General features: G+C 39.3%; 2 protein-coding genes across 3 annotated transcripts in view; both read left to right on the top strand.

Annotated features, from left to right (window-relative positions):
• Positions 1 to 2,355, top strand: part of ELAPOR1 (endosome-lysosome associated apoptosis and autophagy regulator 1) — a 66,870-nt gene extending 64,515 nt beyond the window's left edge. For both annotated transcript variants that reach the window (XR_010067572.1, XM_063297690.1), the window contains one exon: positions 310 to 2,355. Coding sequence is in view for 1 of the 2 variants with exons in the window: in XM_063297690.1 (XP_063153760.1) it covers positions 310 to 378 (69 nt within the window). In the remaining variant the exon portion in view is untranslated. The remainder of the gene's footprint in view (positions 1 to 309) is intronic.
• Positions 2,356 to 7,431: 5,076 nt separating this feature from the next.
• Positions 7,432 to 21,900, top strand: SARS1 (seryl-tRNA synthetase 1). Its single transcript, XM_063297691.1, has 11 exons — positions 7,432 to 7,668; positions 9,810 to 9,880; positions 11,234 to 11,314; positions 12,063 to 12,221; positions 13,438 to 13,581; positions 13,872 to 14,027; positions 14,966 to 15,187; positions 18,414 to 18,543; positions 18,863 to 19,020; positions 20,465 to 20,594; positions 21,227 to 21,900. Exons 1-11 carry the CDS (start codon positions 7,533 to 7,535, stop codon positions 21,382 to 21,384), a joined length of 1,545 nt encoding a protein of 514 aa, XP_063153761.1. The 5' UTR covers positions 7,432 to 7,532; the 3' UTR covers positions 21,385 to 21,900.
• The last annotated feature ends 2,193 nt before the right edge of the window (positions 21,901 to 24,093 follow it).

Consider the following 24,093-nt stretch of genomic DNA (forward strand, 5'->3'; position numbering starts at 1 on the left):
ACTGCATTTATCAAATTCCCAGCTTGCTTGATCTTTGGCATGCTGGCTGGGAACTCTGGAAGATATAATCCCTGTACACCTGAAACACTGGGGAAGGCTTGTTTCGCCATAAGTTCTTATGGGAGCCATTCTCATGTTCTGTGAATATAAGGAGCAGGATTGCATTCTTTGGCCTTTCCATGTTACTAGATAAAGGGTTATGGCAACATTTGACCTTATTCCTATAGAAATAGGACTTTGAATGACAAAGTATACAAAATCTTCATGTATTCTAGTTCTATTCACATTTCCTTTTTGTGTTGTCTTTAGAGAACATCTGATGGTTTTGACTCCGTGCCCCTGAAGACCTCCTCTGGCACCACAGATATGGATCTTTAGAAGTGACTTGCATCTCCCCTGCCTTTGCTGGAGGATGCTTTGGGAGTTCTCCTTGGTTAATACCAGCACTTTGATGAACTTGCCATGTGGCCTTATTGGAATATCTTTTAACTTCACCTTCTTACTGTACGTTTTTAAGTCAAACATTTTAACATTCCTCCAAAAACAAAACTGCCAAATATAAGTGTGCTTTTAAAATTATATGTAGATATATATTTGTATGTTTCTTGCATACATTGTGCCCTCTTTTGTGATATAGAAAAAAATTAATCCCACAAAAAGTTACGTTTTCCACAGTACAGCTAGTGACCTTATGCACATTCTCTCTTTGCCCTAAATAGCTAACACACTGTAAAATTGTCCTAAAGTCACTCCACTCAGAGAAACCGCTTATCTGGGCAAGACCCTTTGCACCAAAAGGTCTTACTGTTGAGAGGAATGTGTAGAATTGCGCTGTAAAACTTTCCATCTGCTTTTTGTGGCTTGCTACAAAAGTCCAACAGTACAACAACAGTTGCATCAAACAGTTTGCCTCTCTAAAGATTTTACTGCACCAGTGAGAGGTATTGGGCTTAGCTGCAAAATCCTGCATTGTAACACGTGACTCCTCAACAGAGCAGGCCTGACTTTCTCTGTCAGCATACCTAGTTGTTCTGCATTTGTCTCTATTTCCTGTCCTTTTTATTTTAAAACAACAAGGAAAAAATTTATCTGTCTACTAACCTTCTCTAAGACTTGAAAACTGTTCTTTGCCTTCCTGATGGCCCTTCAGGAAAATGTATTGTGGTCAAGAAGTTGTTCTGCTAGTGCACCTATCATGATAGTAGCATATGTGAAGCTCCATGGTCTAATAAGGTTTCTGCCACATCATGCAACTCGATCAATTTAGGATTGTGTTCCTAAGCTCTGTGAATTGAAATTGTTATGGCAATGGCTGCAATGATCAAGAAAAGCCTCCAGCATAGCAAACCAAAATCAGGATATTATATATTTAACAGGTTCTGCATCTCACATTCAAGATGAGTGGAATGGCTTTTAGAAAATGTTTCCAATTCTGAATTCAGATGTCCATTTAAACCCATAATCACTCTTTGTAGGAAAATGCTGAATCTGCTTAGTATTTCAAGCAATTTGAAAATACTTGCCATATAGAATAGGTCCTTCTCTCTTCCCTGTCCCATAAGAATCTTCTGTTTTTCCTGCTGTTTTCAATGCCTTCTATAGTTTGAAGAGTTTCTCCAATTTGGTACCCTACAGAGATAGTGGCTGGCTGGGGATAATGGGGTTGTAGTTTGACATAGCTGGAAGTCATCAGATTATAGAAGCTGCCTTAAATTGAATACTACGCGAATTATTTTGAATGAATACTCAAGGGCACAAAGGACTATACAGGAGACGTAAAAACAAGGCCTCCTGAGATTAGCTTCAACTGTATGTTAAATGTATTATGAAGGTTAAAACAAATGAAAATGGCTCAAGATACATCAATGTTTTGAGTTCAGCTATTCTGCTGTGATTTTTATCTTGATTTTATTCTCTTGCAGAATTTTTCAGAATAACTAGCTAAAGATTATGTCTTCTATTATACTTGGGAAAGACTAACAACTTGGACAGCTGGATTCAGGCAACATCTAACAACTGGCAATTGCCAAGTTAAAGTTGACTGATTTTGTTCCTTTGTTTGTTTTGGCAGGTTAGAATAACCTTCAGCATACTGCAGTTAAACAGAGAATTATACAGAAACCGAGTTCCTTCTTTGACAGTGTACTTCCTGTCTACTCAGAAATAATTCCCACTGAATTCAGTAGGGCTTTCTCCCACATAAAAGGTTAAGAGATTGCAGATTCATCCTTTAAATTTAATAATATTTCAGTTCTCCATTGGATTCTTCTGGATATCCATATACTCTGCTTTGTGTATAGTGTAAAAAGAAAAGCAGCACTGTTTTCAGGTATGTACTCAAAGCACCCCCTATAGATTGTTACCCACATTCCACTTTTAAACATACCTTGAAAGTAGTAAATCCATTCTTATATAGTGGAATGCTTTGAGAAATTGTAACTAAACCGCTACATGATTTTAACAGTCCATTTTTTTTGTTTGTTTGTTTAAAAAATGTTTAACCAAGCCCTCCCAATTAAATGTTTTTTAGAGGTACTGGAACCACAGCCACCATGACTCACAGCCTATATAGCCAGACAATCCTGATGAGAATGATGGGAGTTGCATTCCAACATAAGTGAGGGATATGTTTTTGGGGAAAACTAGTTTAAACCATTTTCACCCAAGCAATTAGCAGGAATTGTTGCTCCTATAGGAAAAAGCCTTCTATTGTTTTGAAATGGATTTTATTTATTGGGATGCAGCTATACTAGTTCAAGAGAGATAACCAATATTGGTTTAAAATGAGACAAGCTAAAGGCTTTCACTTTGTGAATAGCCTTTAAGTAATAATGCATGATAGAACTGAAAAATACGATAATCCAGAAGATCAGCATACTTTGCAGTTAAAAGGCCTAGTAGCTGTTGCTGCAACAGTAAAAAAAATGAGGCTGTGACAGCCTCTTAGAATTATACGGAGATGAGAAGGGCAGACATTGCTCTGAGAGTATAGCCATCAAAGGTGCTTTCCTACCCAGTAGGAAACTACATAGCCAGATCTGAATGAACCAGTTGTTGTTATCAGTAAATTGAGGCATTCTTATACAATTCACAGTATGTAAAGCTAAATGTAGCACCTATTACAGCTTTCCAGTTGTTTGATAATGTCTATAGTAACAGCCATGTTTCGGAGCACTCATGGACACCACATATGGTAGGACAAACTCATTTTATGGGGTAGTTACAAATCTCGCAAGCCAGAGTGATTGTCAGCATAATTACATTGACTAAAACATGTACTGTAATGGAAGACTGCCAGTACCTTGACTGGTTTTCCCCAATTGGACTTTAGTTATTTAAATGGTAGATAGAAGCAGGTCCTGTCTGGGGTTACCAAATCAACTTTGCATCAAGTTCCTGATTCTTTTCAAGCCACATATGTCAGTGGATGTTCTGACTTACTTCTTTTGCTGAAAAATGCACACAGGAGCTGAACCATAAGGAAACCAGAGGTTCCCTAATTCATTCACTGATTGGAAGGATGAGAAATTGGACTTTAAGGAAGGGACACTAAAGAAAAACTAGCCTTTAATGTTGCCATCTCTGGAAATTGAACTGCCACTAGAGCACTGTATAACATCAAAGTATTCAGGAACAGCCAGGATAGTTCTTTAAAAAATATATTGCTTGATCAAACTAGTGCTAAGAAAAGCAGCACTTTTTTCTTTTGAAAATCTCCATACAAAAGTGCTTGCCTGAGGATAGGAAGGCTATGCTCATGTAATATAGTAAGATGTTATGGGATAAATTGCCAGTGGTCATGAGAGTAACTTAGGAGAGTTTCTTATTGCCCAGGGGAGTAGCAAGAAGAAAAATGATGATGATGATGATGATGATGATGATGATGATGATGATGATGATGATGATGATTTTAGTTTCAAAAGAAGCTCACAGGCAAAAAGAAAGGCAGGCTGGTGTTGTGCTAGAGAGAATACAATACAGTCCATATTAAAAAAGTATGTTTAAGTGGACCCAGGTTCCCTAACTGAAGCGTCTCCGATCCAACTTGAAAATGCCTATGGTATTTTCATCCTCTATTTCTTTTAAAAGAGAGGAGACCACGTGAATTCAATCCATATTAAAAACAGCAACAAATGCTGAACTAAAACCATCAGTTGAATTAAAACATACAGTAATAGAGTTCCACAGTGCTCCTGATTCAGTTCAAGAGAGGCTCTGGAGCACAAGGAAATGTAGACCCAGCACTAGTCTATGACTCCTTAAAGCAGGATTTCCTGCATTGTGTGGCTGCAGGAGAAACTTCTGAGTAACTGCTTTAATGAGCCATGGAGAGGTGGTAGATCTGTATTCCTGTACATTTCGGAGCACCTTTTCTAAATAAGTGCAGAATCTTAAACCTAATGTTCATGAGGTTATCAACATCATCGAAACACAATGTTCAGTAACTTAACTGGAGAGGAGCAAGAGGGGAAGGAGGCTGCACCACTAATAATGGGGACAGGGCTGCAAAGCTACTCTCAAAACTATGCATTTATTACATTTTTAAATGATGTGTCATTTTCTTCTTGGTTTGGAAAATTAGATGTGTTGTGAAAGTAATCATTTTTTCAAAAAGCCAAATATTAACTTTGCAGGAAGCTTAGTGACAGCAGCAGTCCAGACAGAGTAGCACACTTGCAGCTTCTCTTTGGATCTGTGTATGCAACATAACACAGTAGATCACATTCAGTGGCTGTATTTTGCTGAATTTTAACACAAGGTGGGAAAAAGACTTGCTCCATTTAATGGCATCAGTATCTTGCACAGTGCTGTTTGGTCTGGTTCATATACTAAATCAAAATTTTTAAACATTAATTGCGGTTTGTTGAACAAGCCATAATTGTCTGGTTTGTACATAATGCTAAGCCATATTGGGTGCAACCACACATCATACTAAGCAAAAAAAAAAAACACATTATGGCTTTTCTGCTATGTATAAACCAAGCCATTGAATTACTCCATAGTAGAGCAGTGAGCAATAGCAATAGTCTTTTTCAGAAGTGTGGAAATAGACTTTGAACAGCAGCTATACCTCTTAAGGTTCGGAAATGCCCTTTTCTAAGATTTTTCTAGTATTTTCTCAAAAGATAGCAATGCTAGAGTCATGTCCGATTGTTAAGCATATTTATTCTTACCTAATGTTACCTACTATAGAGGCTGGGGAACACTCTACAGTATCTAGATTTTCTGGTATGTCATCTATGAGAATGTGGCCCAACTGTAATTCACATGTTTGTAAATTTCATTCATGTAAGACAGGAAAAGTACTTTTGTCTATTTAATAGCATAACAGCATTACTGTTTTGTATTAAGTTGTGATTTATTATTCTGAGGGGATTTTTGTTTCTACTATATTTCGTACATGTTTGAAACTGTTTTTGGAAGAAATTGTAATCTTTGTAATATATAATCAATAGTACGTCAGATATTTTATGATTCCAATAGTAATCTTTGAGGACTTTTCAGGATGGATGAATCATAAAAATGCTATTCAGGGACTACAAGATGATACATTTCTTAAACAGATGACAATGAATTTTTGCAACTCTGTATAAAATTGATATAATTATATTTATAAAACTGGGGGGGGAGCTTTTCAGCCTTGTGATGATAAACTGCAGCTTATTTTGCTCTATATGCATAATGGGCTAGGTTGTTTTTATAAGTTCAATAGAATTTTATAATTTACGGAGGCAACAGTTGCATGTGGATTTTTGATTAAGGACTACTGTACGTTTATGACTTTTGATGTGAGCATTCACTTTTTTCTTGTTCATTTTAGAAGAACTAAAAAAAGGAGAGACCAAGAAAAGCTGCAGATCTCTATTTAGGCAACTTTTATAACAATGTTGTCTAGTGTTCAAGCTGTAGAAAATAAAACAGCAGATGCCCTGTACCTGCTATCTTGCCTAACAACAGGTCTGTGGGATCTCAGTTTTCTCTAGGCCTACCTAACTGAAGATGCCATGGCTAGGATCTTTTATTTGCAAAGTGCATCTGTTATTACACAGCTCTGATCCACCCAACTTAAAGATACATGAGAACACCTAGGAGCAAAAAGACAGATAAAACCAAAATAAAACAGATGTACTTTTACCTCTTGGTGTATACTACCCTTCTCCAAATTGTTGCTCTCAAGATGTGTTGGACTATAAGCCCATCATCTCTACATGGTAGGGAGACTGCCAGCTTATGGAAAGCTGAGAAATAGCCACTGAATCTCCACTCTGTGGAATATACAGAAATACTCTTCTATGTGCAACGGTATATATTTGCTAAAAATCTATTTTCTAACATATCTTTGGATTAACTGAATGATAAAGGATACTGGAATGAGTGTACCATTTTTAATTGTTCATGATGGTGAACCATCTGAGAATACTTGGGATGAATAACACTGAGAAACCACCATCACAGCAGTTCCTATCCAAACCCACAATGATTCAGTATTTTAAGTACAAGAAAACCAAACAAAGGCAGGTTATACCAGACTCTGATGGGTGGTAGCTCTCTAGTGCAGGGGTAGACATGCTGAAGCTGTCCAAATGTACAGCCGTGGCTTGCGGCAGCCCTGGCCAGCATAATCTCCTGAAAGAAGAGCGGGGAGTTGCAGTTCGGCAACATTGGTCCCAATGACTGCAGATTGTCTTTGCTAGTCCTTTCTATGGATTTCAGAGAGTGATGAGGCATTAAAAAGTCTAGTAACCCAGATTCAGTTTACACATTTGTAATAGATTGCATAACAGCATAATAAACACTTTATTAGACGCTTTGCTCCACTTCACTTACAGCCTTAAATATAAAAGTGCAACATTTTCTCATTTATGCTCTTTTATATTCAATAAAACATCCTCTAAATAAAGGGAAAGGAAGAACCACGTTCTTTAAAATCCTTTCGATCAGTATTTCTCAATCTTGGCGGCTTTAAGATGTGTGGACTTCAACTCCCAGAATTCCCCAGCCAGCATGCTGGCTGGGGAATTCTGGGAATTGAAGTCCACACATCTTAAAGCCGCCAAGGTTGAGAAACACCGATCTAAAGGATTTTACTAAAGTGCCACTCACTCAGCTTGCCCGGCCATAATCGCCACGAGAGACAATTTACGCGGATGGTGTGAGCTGTAGTGTTTGAGGTCGGGGAGGTTCTTAGCTTTCACGAAGCCAGTCCTGTCTTGGCTTTACCTAAACTCGCCTTTCGCTACAGCAGGCGTGGAACCTGTAAAGCTGGTCTCGTTTCCTCCATCCAGGCAGCTGCGTTTTGGCAAGGAGCGCCGAGCGAGAATACTCAGGAAAGCGCCAGGGGGCGCCCGAGCTCCCCTACCACGCCTAGGGCAGGGGAATTCCTTCAGGCGCGCGCGCAGTCCCCTTCCTCTGCGTCTCTACTGCGCAGGCGTCCTTTTGGCTCCCTTCCCCGCCGCCTCGCCGCCTACTGCCGGAGCGCCGGTGGGGCTGCCGTTTCGTTCCTCCCGCCTCGGCGGCCCTCTTTCGCCGCCATGGTGCTCGACTTGGACCTTTTCCGCGCCGACAAAGGCGGCGACCCCGAGCTGGTGCGAGAGACGCAGCTGAAGCGCTTCAAGGACCCGGCTCTCGTGGACGCGCTGGTGGCCGCCGACGGGGCCTGGCGGAGATGTGAGTGAGGAGTTGGGGGGCCGATCCCATTTCCGCGGCGGGTCTTGTTAGAAAACGAGGGAAGGAGACATTGTCCGACCCGGGTCCGGCAGCCTTGCGCCCCGTTTTGTCCTCGCGTCCCTTCCTGCGCGCTCACCGGGTCTGCTTGAGCGTCTCATTCATACGCGGGTCTGCTGCTCCCTTCCGCTTTTAGCGTCTTGACACCCATCTGGCTTGTGCCACGGTGGAAAGGAGGGGTCTGCTAGCAAATTCAGGGCCGCCGACCTTCCAAACGATGGTGGCCGCGTGGTATCCTTAATGGTCGAGTCCGTGTCAGTGACAGGAGCGCGTGAAGAGGAGGGGCTCACGTGCTCCTGTCCTGCTTGTGATTTTTTTCCCCCTTGGCATCTGGTTGGGAACATAACGCGGGGTCCTGCGAAGGTCTTTGATCTTATCCACAAGGGCTGCTCTTACGTTTGCTTTCATGTGAACGCGCCCCAATAGAGAGTATCTCCTTCCTCCCTTAGCTTTGCCGGGGTAGACGTCCCTCTGCAATAAAGGGAGTTTCCCCATATTTTTGTAATCTCGAAGATCTAATCTGAAAATAGGTTTAAAGGGAACCTTTGTAAACTGGAGAGAATCCAGAAAGTTTGGGGGGCTTCAGTTTCTTCTTGGAATTCCCTATTTTTCCCCGCCATCTTAAGAGGAAGCACCCCACAAGTATGGTTGTAGAGGTTTTTTTTTATTTTGTCATGAGAAAAAAAGTATTGTGCAGTGAGCCCCCTCCCCTGTTGGGTAGATTTTGCCATTTTTTCAGCATTGCAGTGCTCTTTAAATTGGCAGACTTACTTTATTTGACAGTACTGTACACAATTCAGGTACTGGTGCATCTGAATCTGATGCAATCCTGCTGTAATTCTCATCACTCTGGAAAGTGATTTCTGGATGCTACAAATACCGCACTTTAGAGTTTCATTTTCTGTTTGGCAGTGCTGCCTTCTTTTTCAAAGAGAAGGAACGGCCTGTATTTGGGGCATGATGTCCTTTGAAAATTCATCATTTGTAATACGGCTGTTAATCATTTTATGGTAATAATAAGCCACCTCTGGATTCTATGAATGAGAAGTGATACAGAAATATTTTAATAAACATTCTTTAAAGACAAGTAAAAAGATTTAATGCAAGATATTTTAAGGGGTAGGACAGAATTAGGTTTGGACCTATTGAATCAGCCTAGAATTGGTTGAGGATGAGAAGCCTGGAAAAGTAGCCCCACCTTTCTTTTGCTCTTGGCAGCATGAGCCACTAGTGCTTTGAAAGTGATAGAAGGTCTACCACTTCAAATCAGTTAAAATTGCTTTGTAATGCAACAGCCGAATGAGATCTTCAGATTATTTTTATTCTTTGCTTTTCCAAGCCATGCAAAGTGCAATTCAGTTGAAAATGAATTCTGTTTCATTCAGAAATGGAAGTAGTTTCAGTAAGAGTAGTCCTCTATATCTATAGGTTGGTCCCAGCTTTTGGTACAATGAAGCAGCTGCTTTTGGTGGTAGACTTGGTTAAGCAGCAAAACAACAACAACAACAAATTTATATGTTGCCTGACTCTTGCGTGGTGGTTGTAGTATCTCCCTGCACAGGCAGTGCCACAACCATCTTGCAGTATATTCCCTTAGCCACCTCAGAGTGATGAAGGCCAGCAGGGCAGTTGGCCAACAGTGAAGCAACTGCCTTGGAGACGTTGGAGGGGAGAATTATATATGCCATGTGGCATATCTTGGGTCCTTTAATCTAGCTGCTACCCTCACATAATGGAAGATAATAGCCCATTGCCACTATCAAAATAAGATTTAGCTGCCAGTCTTTAGCAGCTTTTGTCAGTCTTACGTCTAAGGATGTTCAAAAGAGATGCGAGTGAGGCAAAAGTCCAGGATGGTTTTTCATTATTAGTATTGCTTGCTTTGTGTGCAGAGGGAGCTTTTCACTTCTATTACAAAATATAATTTTCTAATATTTCTGCAGTACTTTTCTCCATCTGTTATTTAATGGATGTACTTTATTCGCAGTAGTAGTAACCCAAAAGGTCAGTAGACAGCATTTGATTGAAAAGTTTGTCCTTTAAACATCAGGTTCTGTAAATTATTTTCAATGTATTTCTTCTAGGCAGATTCCAGGCAGATAACCTGAACAAACTGAAGAACTTGTGCAGCAAAACCATAGGAGAAAAAATGAAGGTGTAGTACATTCTGTTAAAATCAAAAACTATATTACAGTCATTGACCAGAATCAGAGTAAATTGAAGTTACACTTTCTGGTTTTACTTTATCCAACCTCCTTTTATACATTGCTTTGTTATGACATTAACTTACTAAGAAGTTGTAAAGGATGGGTTGGAATCCCCCATCAGGTGAATGCAGTCTGTGGAGCTTTCCGCTTTGCCTGCTGAGGACCAGAGGCCCTCTCCCAAATGGATCCCTTTCTCCATGTTCTAAGAGAGAAGAGTGATCTGGTACAGTTGTTCCATCTCTCTCTGTGCATAGAGAAAGGGCCCTGAAAGAGCAGTGTTTATGAGGTGAGGCGACTCTGGCTCTGTGCAGCGATATGATATGCCCTCAGGGAAGAGTCTCAGGTAATCCAATAAAGATTCCCTACTATTCGATTAGCAGTGTTAAAAACAACATCAGATACATTAAGCTTGACAGATAGGAAGATGGCATATGAACTAACTGGGGAAAATGGCACACTTGAACTGTGATAATGAGGCGGAGCTACACCATACATTTGAACATTACAGTAGTTACTTTAAAAATACTGAAGCAGTTTAGTGGAATTCAGTGTGATTTTAGGACTAGTAAAGACAGTGATTCCCCCCTCCCCAAATTTAAAAAGAAACCAGCTCATGAGCTGCTTCATTTTGTCCTGTATGAAGGCTTTGGGTACCATTTGAAGTTGGTTTTACAAGAGAAAGATGAGTGGGAACAAAGCTTAGCACTAACAATTTCCTAATTAAATTCTTGGAAATGCCTTTTTTAAAAGACTTGCTCATCTTCCCTTGTTCCTTTATTGAAAAATACAGGGATGAGAACCTTTGCGTTTATAGCAAATAATACCAGGTGCAATATTTTCATTACAGTATTAGGCTTTAGAGTTATCTGATCTACTGAACTTGCAAAAGTAAAATAATTTAGGTAACTAAATTATTAACTATAACTGGAGATTTGAAGGCCTGAAAAATTTGAAATAAACCCTTCCATATTTTTCTGAGAAATATGAAAAAAAATGTGGAAAAATGGGAGATGGGGTAGAGACAAACAACCATTTCTTTTAAAGTTGAGTTTCTGGTTTTTCTCTCCTTGGGGCTTTATATCTTTAGACAAGAGGCAGGTTGCTTTGCATTTATCAAATCTAAGGACTATTCCATAATTGTCCAGTTCACTAATACCTAGTCTTAGTAACTAAATTTTTTTGAAACTCTAGAAATGGAATTCAGAACAAAGGTGTCCTGAAAGCTATTTAATCTTTACTAATCTTTTTTTTCTTTGCTGACCTGTTACTGTTTTCCTTGTTTTTAATATTTCTATTTACAGAAGAAAGAACCTGTGGGTAATAGTGACCAGATACCAGATAATGCACAAAACCTTGATGAACTCACTGTAGACATCTTAACAGTAAGTACATTTCTTATTTTGTTATTCACTGGCTTTCAATGCATTGTACTTGAGAAAGTGATACTCACGTTATATGAATTAACATCGGGGGAGGGATGTGTATACAACTTGATGGATTTCTGTTCTTTGTGTGTTCTTCAGTTACTTCCATTACTGTGCTATTCACTTGTCTTTAAAGTGCAGCTCAATTTTTTTTAGGTGTATTCTTCCATTTCTCTTGCACTCTGAGCTGAAATGTATTAGTTGGGTTCACACATTATACTAAGCTTTGGCTTGCTTTTTTATAGTAAATAAACAATTTACTGTGTTTGAATGATATGCTAAGCCATCTGTCATGGCTTACATGCCAGATTCAAAAGACATGTTAAGTGAGGGAAGGTGGAAAATAAAATGAGGACTTCTGGAAGAAGTCTTGGCTGTCTGTAATCCTGAACAGGCACATCCATACTACTGCATTTTATTATTGATCACTCTCATTCTTGGATTAGTAACTTTGCCAACTAGACCTTGTATTGTCATGTTATTGTTACCACTTAGTCAAAGTGTGTCAAAGTTAGTCTTTAATGAGGCTCTCATGTGAGCCAAACACCTTATCTGAATTGGGGTTTGGGATGATAAACTTTCAGCTGAAATATGATGAACATACAGTTATAGCCCCATCCCCTTAAAATCCTATTTTTACAAGCAGTCTTTTTTAATCTTCTGATTATGATATGCTGATATGCCCAGTCATTCTCTTATGCTTTAGAGCCTTCAAGTAAGCCAAATCAAGAACATCCGTCTCCTGATTCATGAAGCAATCCTGAAATGTGATGAAGAACGCTTGAAACTGGAAGCAGAGCGCTTTGAAAACCTCCGAGAAATTGGAAATCTTCTTCACCCCTCTGTGCCAATCAGCAATGATGAGGTAGGAGCAAATTTCATGCACTGCTTATAAATGAACATTATGATTGGTTATGGTCAGTTTGGAGCAACCTTGATTTTGTACAGCTGTACTGTGGACATGGTGAATCCCTGGTGAGGAGATTGAGAATTTAATATGATTTGCATTATAATGCAGTTGTCCTTCAAAGAAAGGAGCCACAAATATAAAGGAACCAAGTAAGTGCTAAATCCTGTTCTTGTTTGGAATATAAATGGGAAACAAACGGTGTTTGAATCATAAAATCAAAGGATTGGAAGGGACCTTGGAGGTCTTCTACTCCAACCCCCTGCCCAAGACAGGAATCCTCATACTGCCTCAGAGGAATAGTTGTCCAAGCTTTCTTGAAAACCCCCAGCAATGGAGCACCCACAACTCCAGGTGGCAAGCTGTTCCATTGCTTAATAGTGTGCCAATCGTGTTTGGTATAACATCAACCCCATTTTGTTTATTTAGAGCATTTGTACCCTGTTCTTCAGGGAAAACAGCTCCCAGGATAGCTCACAGATCAAGTAAAGACAAGGCAATGCTATCCATTGGCCTTACAATCTAAAAGATGTGATCCAAAAAGACTAAGAAAGATGGAATGAAGTACATTCTGGTATCTGTTGAAAGTGACAGAGTTCATATTAGCAGCCAAAAGAGCTGATAGACTGGTCATCCTTTCTCTTCCCATGCTCTGCAGCCTGATAACTGCTGGTAAGTAACAGTTAAGGGTAAGCTGAAGGTAGCTGAATGGTCAGCAGAACCAGTGTCCAGCAAGACCATTTTTAATAGTAATACTGTTGGATAGGCCACCATTAGAGTTTTTAGTAGTTATTGTCAGAATGTAAGCAGTCCCCTGGGTTGCCAAAAAGTACGTTTTACTAGGTAAAAATTGCTGTCAGGAAATCCTTTGTCAGCAATACAGGAGAGTCACCAAATGTAATTTTTTCTTCCCATCTTTTCATATCAAACCAAACCCTGATATCAGTCATTTCTTGGTAGTCCTTGCAGTGCTCACCACAATGCACATAAGCAGAGAACAGTATAATGCAGGAAGGCTTCTGGCCAGTTTATTAAATGCTAGCATGCAACAAAATGGAAATCAAAGTTGTACTGTGAATAGGCAAAATGTCCAGTAGGTTCTTGTTTGGAATAGATGTACTTTCTCTTGTTTAGTTCAGTCAAACAAAGTATACTTCTTTTATGAAATTGGTAGGATGCAGATAACAAAGAAGAGAGAGTATGGGGAGACTGTACTGTAAGGAAGAAGTACTCTCATGTGGACCTGGTTGTCATGGTGGATGGCTATGAGGGAGAAAAAGGAGCTGTTGTAGCTGGAAGCAGAGGCTACTTCCTTAAGGTAATGGTTATCATCTTCATACAAAAGTGGGGAACCAAATTCCTTCCAGCTGTTGCTAAATGTAACTCAAAGAAGCCCTCACCTGGCTGGGACTGTTGGGAGTTATACTTCAGCTGCAGAATCCCAGGGTGGGGGACTGTGAATATGATCCCCACATTGTATTTAAAGTAGGCTTGGATGAATTAAGCTTCTGTAAATTGGTCTTCTATTTAGCTGTAGAAGACAATCTGAATATAAGTTCCTGAGGCCTTTTTGAAGCATAATGTCAACCTGTTTCTATTTCCTTGTAGGGACCATTGGTTTTTCTAGAGCAAGCCCTCATTCAGTATGCCCTGCAGACATTGCTTATCAAGGGATACACCCCTGTTTATACCCCCTTCTTCATGAGAAAAGAAGTGATGCAGGAAGTGGCCCAGCTAAGTCAGTTTGATGAAGAACTCTACAAGGTAAGATGTAAGAAAAACGTTACTATTTCAATAGCACCATCTGTTGGCTCCTAAACAATCTTTTTGTTGCTATCTTAATGGGTAATTAGACTGTTCATGGAGTCATGAGAATCTATCACATATTCTGGTAAAACTTTCAGTAAGGTTGTTAGCTGTACAGTATGTCGGTTTTAATTCAAATGTTTACCCTTCTGTTATAAAAGAAATGTTCCTACTGTAAGTAAATGCTAATAACTTATGGTTAAAAAGTCTGTTAGGCCCATAGACTAAAGGGTTTCTTATAATTATTCTTGATAAAAACATATACCCGATTATGTCTGTCTCACTCTAATATTTTTGATAAAATTCTGAAGTGTTTTGACCCCTTTGGGAAGTCATATTGGGGATAGCTAATGACATTTTCATATGGGATGATATTGTTGGTCTCCTGATCTTCATTGAAAGGTATTCTTTTTTTAAAAAAAAAATTCTGAGTTTGCTTATGAGAGACATGATGAATGTCTAGTTTCAGCAATAATCTACTGCTGAATCACAGGTCCCAGTAGCCCAGCCTCCACGGCCATTGGTGGGGACTGTATGGGAGGGGTTCCCCACTCCTTTTCTGTGACTGTTACTACTATCCAGAACTTGATTCTGTTTGACTCCCCTTGTGACCTGACAGTTTCTCACCTTCTGGGAGGACAATTTTAGCAAGAAAACAGATTAGGCTGCTAAAGTGGAAGATAAGAGAGTTAATAGTAGTATGGATTATATAAATGTAAGCAAAAAAGAGATGGTCCATGTCTAGATACTAGTGGCTCTTAACAGTATTTTAAATGTGTAAGTATATTTGTAATGCATATACTTGAGTTATTTTAAACTTGTATTCACCTGAAGTAGACAGTGGATAAAACTGTGTGTTATTGCAGTTGTCTGATTTGCAAACTTCTGCTTCTTAGGTCCTGGGAAAAGGCAGTGAGAAGAGTGATGATAATACCATTGATGAAAAGTATCTGATTGCTACATCTGAACAGCCAATTGCAGCGTTGCACAGGGATGAATGGCTGAAGCCAGAAGATCTGCCCATCAAATACGCTGGGCTGTCTACTTGTTTCCGCCAGGAAGTTGGCTCTCATGGTCGTGATACCAGAGGCATTTTCCGGGTGCATCAGTTTGAAAAGGTAGTGCTATCAACTAGCCTTTTGGGGAAGTGTTTGAAAATTTTTATGCAGTTTTTCCTAGTAGCTGCCCTCACTACAGAATTGGCCAAATTCAAAAACCTAGAATTCACACATTGCCCTTTATGCATTCACTACCGTTTCCAAGGCAAAGTCAAAATTATGTTTTAAGGACTTATTTTGAAAAGGAAGGTTTGGTACAAGATTCATACCCTAATCATTGGATACAAATAACACAGCTGAATATTTCTGTGCACCCAGAATTCAGCTAGGGTTAAATGTCAAGATGGATTATGTTGTTGATCTTCAACCAGCCTAAAAGCAGTTATTTAACCACCCCAGTTCTAAGTGCCTTTCTAAGTTATGCTCATTATAATTATCAAAGCCTTATTTGGATTATTACGGAACAGACAAGAAGTACTTATTTCCATTTTTCTTTATTTAAGGGTAATAGTGGAAAACCACTGTATGTTGAGTTGCGAGGGACCACTTAACAGGTGGCACTGTATGTTTCATGTGACCTGGACATATTTACTTAAAATAATAAAATGTCCTACTTCCTCAGCTCAGAATGTAATGCATATACTTGAGTTAATTTAAACTTGTATTCACCTGCAGTAGACAGTGGATAAAACTATTATACCACCTTCTTGTCCAAATGTGCTTACAGTAAAGATCTTGGTTCAGTTATATGTCTTAACCTGTTTGCATGCAAACTATTGTTTATATGTCCATGTCAGTGCTTGGACTACCCAGATCTGAGGCTATTCCATCTTTGACCTTGGATGGGGTTGCACTTCCCCATTCAAGGATGGTGCACAATTTGGAGATCTTCCTGGACTCACAGCTGATCAACAAGCAGGTGCCAGCTGTGGCCAGGAAAGCTTTTGCCCAGCTTAATCTGGTGTGCTAGTTGCACCCTTTCCAAGATCGGGGGGGCCCTTCAGACAGTCACTCATGCCCTGGTCACCTCATGGCTTGACCACTGCAACATGCTGTACCTGGGGCTGCCCTTGAAGACCACCCGGAAGCTTCAGCTGGTCCAGAATGCAGCAGCCTGGGCATGCCTCAGTATGCCCATGTAACACCTCTGCTTTGTGAGCTGCACTGGTTACCAGTTTGCTTCTGGATGAGATTCAAGGTGCTGGTCACTACCTATAAAGCCCTACATGGCATTGGGCCTGGTTACTTGAGGGATTGCCTGTCTCTTATAGTATCTGCCTGACCGGTTTGATCTGGCAGGGTTGGCATGCTCCAGGCTACATCAATTAAGCAGTGCCATCTGTCTGGATCCTGGAAGCACATCTTCTCTGTAGCAGCACCTGCCCTCTGGAATGAGGTTCCCCTCGAAATTCAAACAGCTCTCACCCTACTGGTATTTCAAAGGGCCTTAAAGACCTGGCTCTTTGCCCAAGCCATTGGAGGGGATGACAGACACCCCTTTCTTCCTTTCTGTTCTCCTCTGGGTTTGTTTTCTTTGCCCTCATTGTTCTTTTGCCTTGTGCTGTTTTTTGTGGGGGGGGGGGTTGTATTGTTCTTTGTTTTTAAATGTTTTAAAAATTGTAAACCACCCAGAGTCACTGGGATTCAGTCAGCATACAAATTTAATAAATCATTATAATTATTATTTTGCCCTCTGATACATAATACTAATCAAATTAAACAGAAGCTGTGTTTGGTAGGATCCATTAGGCCTTAGCATTTTTATTCAGAAGTTGGTAAAATTTCCTCATTAGATAGACGGGAAAGGGGCTATACTTGTTTTGCCAGCACAAAATTATCTGTTCCATCATCACTTCATAAAGATTTTAAAATAGAATAGTCTAAAGTGAGGGTTTCAGCGTTGTTCCAGAGAAAGCGACTTTTAGGTTTGACATTGAGGCAAGGGATCCCACATAGAAGAGCATGATTGGCATATTGTGAAATATTTTTACACTGTATTTACCTACACCAAAGACAACATTTTTGTCCGTAATTTACCTTTGAAGGCTTATCTTAGATTTTTTTAGAGAAATCATCTTAAATTCAGGGTTGGCTTCCTTTCGAATAAATTTGGAATTTTATCTCTGTGATGGTTAGCATTGCACATAGGAACATCTTAGAGGGAGTAAATGGTAGATTATGTTTGTATTATTCTAATATTTTGTATAGTTATTTAGTTCCAGATAGTCATAGCCAATATCTTTCATTATCCCCAGAACAATAGCTACCACTTTTAATCCAGATTATTGATGGCATTATATTTTTATGGCATATGTTTTTGGATTTTGTTTTCCATATTTTTAAAATGTTTAATAGTTAAATAACTTGACAACTTGCCCAGAGTCCTATAGATATAGAGTGGAATAGAAGTATAATTAAAAAATGCCATCAGTTCCTCTTAACTGTAGCTGTGCTCAGAGATTTCTGTCACTATACAACTCCTTTATTTAGTCCGCACAGGATCCAATCTTATAATAAGAAATGAAAATGCTTCTTTAAATCAGTGGCAGGCTAGAGCCTGTCTTTGGAAAATGCATGAGGGATAAACACATAACTCAAAGCTTTTTAATGGAATAAAACAGTTTTAATAATAAATAATAAAACAATTTATTTTGTATTTCAGATGTTATTTATGAGTTCATTAAACATAATGTTTGCAAGGCAGTTTACTTCAGTTAAACACCTGCTTGATGGTAACAATTTAGAGTGGCTTGTCAATATTTTCTTGGGTTGTGTATTTCTTCTTACAGAATTTGCTGACTTAGATTGGTTTGCTTATATATTAAGCCTCAGTTCATTAACACTAAGAGCAGTTTTGGATTCTATAACATTCAAATAAGTTAACTTTCTTAAGTTCTCACATTCCTAATAAGATACCAGCCAGTTTGACCTAGTGGTTAAGGCAACGGGCTAGAAGCCAGGAGACTGTGAGTTCTAGTCCCACCTTAGGCATGAAAGCTGGCTGGGTGACCTTGGACGAGTTCCTCTCTCTCAGTTCAACTCACCTCACAGGGTTGTTGTTGTGGGGAAAATAGGAGGAGGGAGTATTAGCTATGTTCCTTGCCTTGGGTTACTTGTAAAAATAATAAAGGTGGGATAGAAAAGAAATAAATAAATTCTAGTTTCACAGCTATACTAAAAGTACAACCATTACAATGGCTGACAAAATAAAATACTGTATTCCTATTTTTGTGTGTTCTGAATTTTACAGTTTCTAATTTCAGTCCCTCCACCCCCACTTTTTTAGATTGAGCAGTTTGTCTACGCATCACCTCATGATAATAAATCTTGGGAGATGTTTGACGAGATGATTTCCACTGCTGAAGAGTTCTATCAGTCTCTGGGCATCCCTTATCACATTGTGAATATTGTCTCAGGTACATCTCAAAATAATCTCTAACTTGTTTGTGGGTTCAGTTCTGTGCTTATGGGGGATGACTCCCTAGTATATATCCACGGTATTTCACCCTTAATCCCTGATAAAATTAGGCTAAAGTTTTAGTTTTATGACTTTAACTTTTTGTAATACTCAAATATGTAGTGGGTACCCATCTTAATTTCTCAGAGTGATTAATAAAATAATACTAGGCCATCCTAACACTTCCATTGTAACTCCATAATTGTTAGAGGATTGAGAGAAGGAAAAGCTTTCACTTTCTCCTAATATTACATTAATGCTGCCTCCTGGTATTACAGGTTCCTTAAATCATGCTGCCAGTAAGAAACTGGATCTGGAGGCATGGTTCCCAGGTTCTGGAGCTTTCCGTGAGCTTGTGTCTTGTTCAAACTGCACCGACTACCAGGCACGTCGGTTACGGATCCGCTATGGCCAGACCAAAAAGATGATGGATAAAGTATGTCATGTTATCATTCAGGCACCCTGGAAGCGTTATACAGCTGTCTGTAGTGTTCTAGTGTTAGGCTTTCCTGGATAGGGTTCTCCTGGAGCTGCTTACATATTTTAGCCTGTATGGAAAATCTGCAATTTTGCCATAACGTGACCATTTTTCATTCAGTATTTGAGGGTGGCTGCTCCAAATATAGTCATTTCAAATCCTCATGGTGGAGATGATCTAGAAAGGCTCAAATAAATTTATAGATGCATGTCCAATTTGAATGTTGGCTACTTGTCAGTTATGTCATCTAGCTTACTGAGATAATGGAGAACCCTAGAATTGCTAACCTGGAAAAATAAAAATGTTCCCACTCAAGATTATAAGAAGTATAGAAACTGAGATCTGTAGATTAAAGAAAGATTGGGTCATCATTGGTTTTTGATACTAGTATAAAATTTAGAGTGAGTGAACGAGCACACACACGTGTGCACAGAGCTTTAACATTTGTAAATAAAATTCTTGGCAGAATGGTTTGCTAGCCAGATATTATTAGTGGCAGTGTTTTCTTTATACTACTGTAGTACTATTCTTTTTAATGATAATTTCATATTTTAAATTTGAATTTAATGTGTAAAATTAAGGTTTAACTAAATTTATTTTAAAAATAGTGAGCAGTTTTATAAATCAGAGCAACTATATTTAAACTAAATCCTGGGGACTTAGGAAGGTTATTGGATCACATTTAGTCTCTGCAGAAATAAGTTTGCTTCTTGGGAAATTTATTTATTTATTTATTTATTTATTTATTACTCATATTTAGCCACCGCCCATCTCCCCCAGAAGAGGGATTCTGGGCGGTTTACAATAAAATTCCCCATAAAACATAAACATTAAAATCACATAAAACAATTATAATAAAACCCAATAAATAAATAAAATCCAAGAGAAATGTAAAATCCAGGCTGGTGGGAGGGACTCTAGGGTGCGAGCCATCCCCAAGAATGGTTATTCCCTTTCCCACCCCAGGCGAGATGGCAAAACCAGGTCTTCAGGGCCTTCTGGAAGGTCAGGAGAGAAGGGGCCTACCTCACCTCTGGGGGCAAGATATTCCAGAGAGCAGGGGCCACCACAGAGAAGGCCCGCTTCCTGGACCCCGCCAGATGAAATTCTCTTATGGATGGGGTCCATAACATGCCCTCTCTGGATGATCGGATGGGGCGGGCCAATGTAATGGGGATGAGATGGTCCCTCAGGTAACCTGGCCCCGTGCCATGTAGGGCTTTAAAGGTAATAACCAACACCTTGAATTGGACCCAGAAGCAAACTGGCACCCAGTGCAGTTCGCGCAGCAACGGTGTTATATGTGCCCGCCTAGGTGCACCAAAAATAGCCTGCGCGGCTGCATTTTGGACCAGCTGAAGCTTCCGAAATGTATGAAATGTAGCAGGTTTTATTTTCATAGGTGGAATTTGTACATATGCTTAATGCCACCATGTGTGCTACAACACGCACTATATGTGCTATCCTGGAGAATTGCCAGACAGAGGAAGGAATCGTTATACCAGACAAATTAAAGGACTTCATGCCACCAGGTAATAATGCTCATTCTCCCTCCCTCCCTTAGCCTCTCTAATTTTCCTTTTCTTGTCTGAAAGCCTAATTGGGGTCCCCTTCTGAAAACTCATGATTCTGACAATTCCATGAAGCCTGTGTGCCAATCTTCTGCCAAACTGGTACCCTTTTATGATTATGAGAGTGATCCTTGAGAGTAGTAATCCCATCATGTCTGAGGCCAGCAAGTTATGGGAGGCTGACTTGAACTCTGTTTTCTTGCTACACCAGACTAAGAAGATCCATTTTATCCTAGTTTCACTGAACCAGAATTTAGAAGTTGTGCTGTAGTCCTTTGATTTTTAATTTTGCAACCAAATAAATCAATGACAAACTAGAAGGTGCCCATGAAGGTCTGAAACGGAAGGGTTCACTTAGTGGTTTTTCCTCTTTCAGGTAGTTGTGACACTTGGTTGGAAAGAGCTTGGATGCTGTACCTGATGGTATAGTATCCAAAAGCCAGTGTTGTGTAGTAAAGTACTTGAAATAGCTTTATGTATAATGGTTTGGGTTGTGTGAAAAGGAAAAAGTTAATCTGAGAGAAAGATACTTGGTGATACCCATCTTAGAATGCTTGGCCACCTGTATCTAATGTACTCCTTATCTTCCCTAGGTCTGAAGGAAATGATAAAATTTGTGAAACCTGCACCTATCGACCAAGAACTTTCTAAGAAGCAAAAGAAGCAGCACGAAGGAGGCAAAAAGAAATCAGCTGGTGGAGACTGTGCTCTAGAAGGGAAGATGCAGAGCATGGACGTGAACAGTCCCTGACAGAACTTGAGCTGCCCTCACTGAGTTGCACTATGGAGTTCTTAAAGCTGAGGTGGGGGGGCGGGGTTCTTTGGATTAGTTGCTGCTTTTTGTCTCATCTTTCCTATGCCATGAACATGTTACTTCTTCTGTCTCAGCTTTTACCCTCCAGCACAGGAAGATGATACTTCTCACAGTGACTGTAAGTGCATTTGCCTGCCCTGTGAAAGTGGAAAGCAGTACAGAAGCTGTTGATTTCCCCACCCCCACCCCCACCCCATTTTAAATTATATTAATTATTTGTGAGATGAAATTCTGTCCAAGCCCAGAGCTGCAAATTCAAGCAGAGGGAACAAAATGCTGTATAATGTTCATTTGCTTTTAAAAATCTGCATATTGAAACCAGGGGTAAAGGCAGATATCAAAAGGGGAAATAAATATAGGCACGGGTGTAATTTTACCATCATGATTTTTGAAGCATCATAGGATTTTCTCTGATTTGGAGGAACTCAGTGAATAAAGCAAAGATTTAAGAAATTGGCTGTTTTTTTAGTTAATTTATTCTTTATTTCTTGGAGCCCCTTTTAAGAATAATTTTCACAGTTGTAGAAATCTATGTTGCTTTACAGCTCATCAGCTTAATAAGAATTTTTAGTAGTATTCTATTGGCAATGTACTTTCTCATATTATGCATTACAGTATTTCTCTATCAGTGCTATTTATTTATTTAATAAATTTATAGGCCACCCATCTCATATACATGACTCTTGGTTGCTAACAAACAAAACAGAGTAAAAAACAATAAAAACCTGAATTAAAACAACAAAAATAACATAAAAATCGCAGCTATGTCATCTCTCTTAAGTTTTTGATATTTCTTAACCTGCATCTTTAATTGATTACAATTTTTCATAAATGTTATGGTCACCTAGCATTTAAATCAAGAACTTAATGGGTAGAATTTGCTAAGCTTTAGGAGTCCCCAGCCATATAGTGTGATTTGATGGAAAGTTTGCTCTCCTCTTTCCTGCTGTTGTTTATATTCATACTTTATAAAAAAGAATTGAGAATTATAGTGTAAAGTTTATGCATTACAGGAGATTTTTATTATTTCAGCTGTTATTGCTGAATGTAGAACAAATTAATAGCTAAATAGATTATATTGCAATATAGCAAATTTACTTCAGACAGAGAGCCCTGACCTGTTTTCCTTACAAAACATTCTGACAGTCTTCTTTTTTTAAGTCCAATTTCTGGCTCCATTGATGCTGTTACTGAGGCTGTCTTATATTTGATGGTTTGAGGGGGAACTAACGCTCCTGAAATCCTAAAAGAGGTACAAAAGGGAAGATGTTCAGCACTTGATCTTAATTTTCTAGGTAAAGCTATCTATGAAATTAAAGGAAAGGGAACTTTATAGGAAACTTGTTTATAAAATCACGTATCTCAGCAACACAGGGTGGAAAAATGGGCATACCTTACACTTTGGATTTTGAGAAAGCTTATTTTTTAATAAATTCAAGAGTTTTGGTAGGTAAGAATGCATGACCAGTTATTCTTATACCTAAAAGTATTAAATGTAAAGAGATCCTAAAGGTACAACAACAATTTCAGTGAAAGAAACATGAGATGCCTCTTACAAAAGCTGATTTTGTAGCAAATGCTATATATATATAGATGGATATGGATATGGATATAGTATTTGCTACCAAATCAGCTTTTATATGATATATATATATAGTATAATGAGAGATGGATGGCAAATATATAAATAAATAGGAAAATGGATAGGTCATCATGGATGACAAGATAAAGTAGAAAAAGCTCAGAATAATCTGAAGCTGATAAGGGAAGGTAAGAGCTACAGAAAAAGATGTTGGAGCACATTTGGCAGAAGGTAATGGTAGAAATGATATTGTGAGTTTAATTGGTGAGTAAATGCAGAAGTTGCCTGCAGTTACTCCTGAGGGGAAATTTGTGAGTATTTAAATGAGCAATTTAGTATCAATAATTTAAAAAAAACCCTAATAACTGTAAATGAACTCAAGTCCATATGGCAATACTGCACAGCATTCTAGAAACTCCTTGGTCTACAGTACACTCAGAACTTCTTTCACCATTTTTGTAAAGAAGATAACAGGTGAGATGCTCAACAAGTGAAAACAGATAATCTTCAAAAGGCTCATACATCCACAATAACAGAATGGAAAAGAACTAGAAGGATTTCCTTTAGAGTCAAAGTTTATATCGGTGTTTTTCAAACTTGGCAACTTTAAGATATGTGGACTTCCAGAACTCCCCAGCTGACATTCTGGGGAGCTCAGTTCAGGGGCTGCTCTTGGCTTTTTTTTTTTTCTTTTCATAGCGCACAGCCCAGCCCCATATAGCCCTGGAGCACGGTGCGAAGGGGCGTTTTGGCATGTTGCAGCTCAGACTGCTTTTGGCTTTTTTTTCGCAGCATGAAGCCCAGCCCTATACAGCCCAGGAGCATGGCCCAAAGGGGCTTTTTGGCCTGCTGCAGCTCAGGGGCTGCAAAAGGCAACCCCTGAGCTGTAGTGCAACGCCTAGCCCAGCATGGCATGCCTCAGCAGCGGGAGCAAGAAGATGGCAGAGGTCAGCTGGGGCAGCGTGGGGGGATTTGGAGGCAGTCCCTTACCTTACTGAGGCTCAGGGCTAGGGGGGACCAAGCTTGGAATGGCTTGGATTGGGGTGTGTCCTCAGCTAATGACC

The sequence above is a fragment of the Candoia aspera genome, chromosome 3 (assembly GCF_035149785.1).
Source record: "Candoia aspera isolate rCanAsp1 chromosome 3, rCanAsp1.hap2, whole genome shotgun sequence".
NCBI classification, from domain to species: Eukaryota; Metazoa; Chordata; class Lepidosauria; order Squamata; family Boidae; genus Candoia; species Candoia aspera.